Genomic DNA, 4,594 nt, shown 5'->3' with positions numbered 1-4,594 from the left:
AAGATGCGCGCCAGGCCAAAAGCCAATCCGGCCCACCACAAGCCCAACAAGGGGCACCAGAGAAAAGGCCAAACCGGCCGACAGCAAAGGCCCAAGATGCGCGCCAGGTCAAAAGCCAATCCAGCCTACCACAAACCCAACAAGGGGCGCCAAAGAAAAGGCCAAACCGGCCAACAGCAAAGGCCCAAGATGCGCGCCAGGCCAAAAGCCAATCCAGCCCACCACAAGCCCAACAAGGGGCACTAGAGAAAAAGCCAAACCGGTCAACAGCACAGGACCAAGATGTGGTCAAGATCAGAGGCCAATCCGGCCTACCACAAGCCCAACAAGGGGCGCCAAAGAAAAGGCCAAACCGGTTAACAGCACAGGACCAAGATGTGGTCAAGATCAGGGACAAAGTCCAAAATCAAATCAAAATATCTAGTCAAAAAAAAAAGAAAAACAAGGGAAAAAATTCAAAAAAAATTGTACTCATAATTATCTTTATTAAGTCAAAATTTATATATACTAGCACAATATCCAAAATAGTCAAGTCAAGATCCATTTCTATGTCCATGTCCAAGTCCATGTCCAAGTCCAATTCCTTTCCAAATGGCCAAACAATGTCCACGTACTGCTAGAGTACTAGTCCTAGAACATACATACATACAAGCATAATTTCTATCAAGTTCAAAATCTGGGTTATACTTCCAAATCTCAAGGCCAAGCCAATTTCCAAGCAGGGGTCCAATGCAAGTTCCAAACAAAAATTATTTCTTCCAATGGCAAATTCAAATCTCAGGCATCATCCTAAGTCCTGTTGGCTGTGGCACGCACACTACAATAGAGTGAAGAACAGACTCCACTACCAACCACTGGTTCCATCTTGCCTATGAACCTGGCACGTTAGCCATCTCCGGAACTATTACATACCAGGCACACGTGCACTACACATTTATACCGTGGAAACCAACCATTATACAACAGGGATCTGAATTCCAAGGGGTTTGAATGGTAACAGATATGAACAATATTACCTTGTCTCTCTAATAAGTAACACTCTCAAAGTATCTACTCTTCAAAATATTGAGATACTTTGAGAGTGTTATTTATTAGAGAGACAAGGTAATATTGTTTATATTTGACTATTCAAATCTTTTTTAATTCTTATCCTTGTTGTATGATGGTTAGTACATTGTATAAGTGGGTATTGTACGTGTGCCTGGTATGTAATAGTTCCGGAGATGGTTAATTTGCCAGATTTATTCGCAAGAAGGAATCAGTGTTTGGTAGTGGAGTCTGTTCTTCACTCTATTGTGGTGCTTACCTCACATTTACAATTCAAATCAAATCAACTCAAATCAAATCAAATCAACTCAAATCAAATCAAATCAAATCAAATCAAATCAAATCAAATCAAATCAAATCAAATCAAATCAAATCAAATCAAATCAAATCAAATCAAATCAAATCAAATCAAATCAAATCAAATCAAATCAAATCAAAACTGAAGGAACACTGCATTGGAACCTGGCTCTGGATCGAGGCGACGCTCTGGATTGGACCAAGACTCTCTATTACAATAAGCTGCAAAATCCTCTTTACATATATACTTGCAAAGCGAATGAAATATTTCTCAAAAAAAAACCGGACTGGACTGGGCTGGACTGGACTATCATGGACTTGACTATCTTATATTCTATTTAATTTAATTTAATTTGTATTTAATTTGTAAAAATCTTTGTACACAAAAATCATTTACTTTGAACAATAAAATTTTCCCTTGTTTTTCTTTGATATTATATTTATATTCTTGTCTCTTTTTTTTAAAAAATATAAAAACCTATTAGTCTTTAAAAATATTATTAAAAAATAATATGGTTGACTGTCTTTACCTTTGTCTCTTTCCTTGCTTTTGTTAAAATATATCTATAACGGAGTATAGGGATAAATGTAACTGTTTTTGGTCTGGAGTAATTTAGACATCTTGCTGATCTTGAAGGTTCTATTGATTAAAAACTGTTAATCTAAAGACTTTAGCTCTTGAGAATGAAAATTGAATTGGAAACGTAATATTATATTGGCTTACATACCATATATCAGAAGAGTCGCTGTAAATATATAGCAATTTGTTCACTAGGATTCCCAAAGTCATTGCTATGATTGTAGAAGTGTTACATTATATAAAAGTCAGGCACAAATTTACCATTTATTTCATTTTCCAATAGCCAATAGCCAATAATTTTTCCATAGCTTTTTTCTTGTTAGAATATAATGCCATTAACTATAATTCATAAAAGTGACATGAATTATTACTATTTTTTCTTTAATAATATAGAGTTCTAAATTCATAAGTGAAAAAATCAAATCAATTTCTTAAAGTAGTTTACAGGTTAAGTTCGAAAAAGTTCATTATTAATAAAAAAAATTTAAAGTCAAAGCCAAAATTGGCTCCCAAAATTTGGATGAGACCGTCAAACCAACTGGGAGGGAGCAATTGTTGTAATCATCTTTTTATTTAAATTAGCAAAAAAAGTAAAGTAATAATTTTTTTTCTAAAATTTTTCTGTTTCCTTGATCATCTTTTTCGCTGGGCATTACCACTCATTGCTTTTCGGTATCCTCTTATTACTTTAATCACTTTTGCACCTTGTCTCATTCTGAAGATTCAAATTCTAAAGATCAGACTACTCAAGAGCCTGCTGACCAAACGGTTTTTCTGGTGTTTCTCACCAATCCAATCTATGACATGAAATTACAATTCCTTAATTTGTCCAACCCTGACTTCTCAGTAGACTCAAATAGGATTCACTCGTTTACTATACGGGAAACTTCTGGTTGGATGCCTTCTGAGCTACAGGTGAAGACTACCGCTCTCACCCCTGGAAATTTTACCTTCCAAATGGACGTAGAAGATTGTAAGAAGATCATTGAACAGTATACCCCAATGCAATACCATGTCCATACACTACTAGCAGCTCTACCTCTGGATTAATCGCTCTATAAGCCACATCAGGCAAGAGAGGATACCTCGCTGAAAAAAAAACAGTATCCGTTTTCAGCAGTGTTAAGTCACCTGGATATCTTAGCACACGAACTACTTTCAATGGCACCTAAACTAGATACTCTCTGATAATTAGCAATGATCAAAGATATCCGCTCATTATTGGTGGATGGAATGGCTAACGTGAACAACTCGCGCAAGAATCTAGCCTTCCAATCAGTTAATCCAACGTTCCAGTCCGCTGATTTAGATAGCTCCAAGCACTTCATCATGGAATTAAAGTATTTCTAACAATCACTTACAGACTAAACGGCCACACAGGTGTCCGTATGCAAGGCCATGTCCAAGCCATTTGAGATTTCTACTCGGAAACCTTTGGAGTCATTGCTTTTTATCAGGCCCGTCTCAATAAGCAGGTGGACGCCCCTTCTACAGCAACGGAAAGACTCTTCAACCGGGTCAGCGCAACAGACAAAACCAACAGCACAATCACAGGAACACCAACCGCAGAAGCAACAGCGGGCACGATAGTAACACCAGCAACATCAACTAACACAACAACTAGCCAATTGCTCCCTGGTTGGAGGGGGCCTCAGAAAATTTGCGCGTGCATGGGAGCGTCTTAACAGCAGCGATTGGTTGAATGGCGTAGTAAAGGAGGGTTTTCGAATACACTTCTGCAAACAGCCTCCTCTTGCACGCCACAGCATACCAATAATCCCGCACTCAGACAAGCAACACCGCCTACTTTGACAAGCGATTGAAGGACTTCTACACAAGTGAGCAATCGAGGAAGCCACTCAGAACTCATTGGGCCACACCAGCCCAACATTTGTAATCCCAAAGCACAATAGATAACACAGGCCGGTATTCAACCTGACGAAGCTGAACGAGAAAATATCAGCACCACACTTCAAGATGGAAATACTTCAAGAAATCTGTCGCCTGATTCGACCACAAGGTTACTTGACTTCTTTCGACTTGTCAGACGCCTTCCTCCACCTGCTCGTACATAAAACATCCCGCAAATATTTTCGGTTCAAATGGGAAGGCTCCACGTACCAGTTCCGAACGGCACCATTTGTCCTCTCAGTGGTGCCGTGGCTCTTTACCAAGGTAAGTCGACCAGTGTTGGAATGGGCGCACAAACAAGGAATACTGGTTAGTGCCTACTTGGACGATTGGATTGTGGTCGGTGACTCATTCCCAGCCTCACAGAAGCACACCAACATTCTCTGGGAGAAGCTCAAATCATTGGGGTGGCTGATCAATTACAAGAAATCCTCCCTGATACCGTCCCAAGAGTTGGAATATCTAGGCTATGTATTGGATACTAAAGCAATGGTTACCAAGATACTAAGATCTAAACTGGGAGATCTACACAGATCCATTCGTCAAATGATCCAGCATACAACTCCCACTCCCAAATTGGTTCACAGCTTGACCATCCAAATACAAGTGATCACTATCGCTTTGCCTCCAGCAAAGTTATACACACAGCACTTTATGTGGTAAAAGAACCACTTCGTCAAGCAGAACAAGTTTTGGGACGACCCACAGCCATTAGCTACAACATGCCTACGTGAACTTCATTGGTGGGAACACAACATG

The 4,594-nt window shown here is 39.3% G+C and overlaps 2 protein-coding genes across 2 annotated transcripts; both read left to right on the top strand.

Moving 5' to 3' along the window:
• Positions 1-1,348: 1,348 nt before the first annotated feature.
• On the top strand, positions 1,349-1,666 carry PHYBLDRAFT_120285 (hypothetical protein; the record flags this gene model as incomplete). The annotated part of the gene is made up of 1 exon (XM_018428735.1): positions 1,349-1,666. A coding segment is annotated over one exon (318 nt), but the record flags the coding sequence as incomplete, so codon positions are not given.
• A 587-nt stretch (positions 1,667-2,253) lies between these two features.
• Positions 2,254-3,339, top strand: PHYBLDRAFT_176464 (hypothetical protein; the record flags this gene model as incomplete). Its single annotated transcript, XM_018437786.1, has 4 exons — positions 2,254-2,278; positions 2,646-2,897; positions 3,120-3,264; positions 3,288-3,339. The coding sequence occupies 4 exons, from the start codon at positions 2,254-2,256 to the stop codon at positions 3,337-3,339; spliced, it is 474 nt and encodes a 157-aa protein (XP_018283090.1).
• Between the last annotated feature and the right edge of the window lie 1,255 nt (positions 3,340-4,594).

The sequence above is a fragment of the Phycomyces blakesleeanus genome, assembly GCF_001638985.1.
Source record: "Phycomyces blakesleeanus NRRL 1555(-) unplaced genomic scaffold PHYBLscaffold_71, whole genome shotgun sequence".
NCBI classification, from domain to species: domain Eukaryota; kingdom Fungi; phylum Mucoromycota; class Mucoromycetes; order Mucorales; family Phycomycetaceae; genus Phycomyces; species Phycomyces blakesleeanus.
Note: the sequence above shows the minus strand (reverse complement) of the source record. Positions and strands in the feature narration are given on the sequence as shown.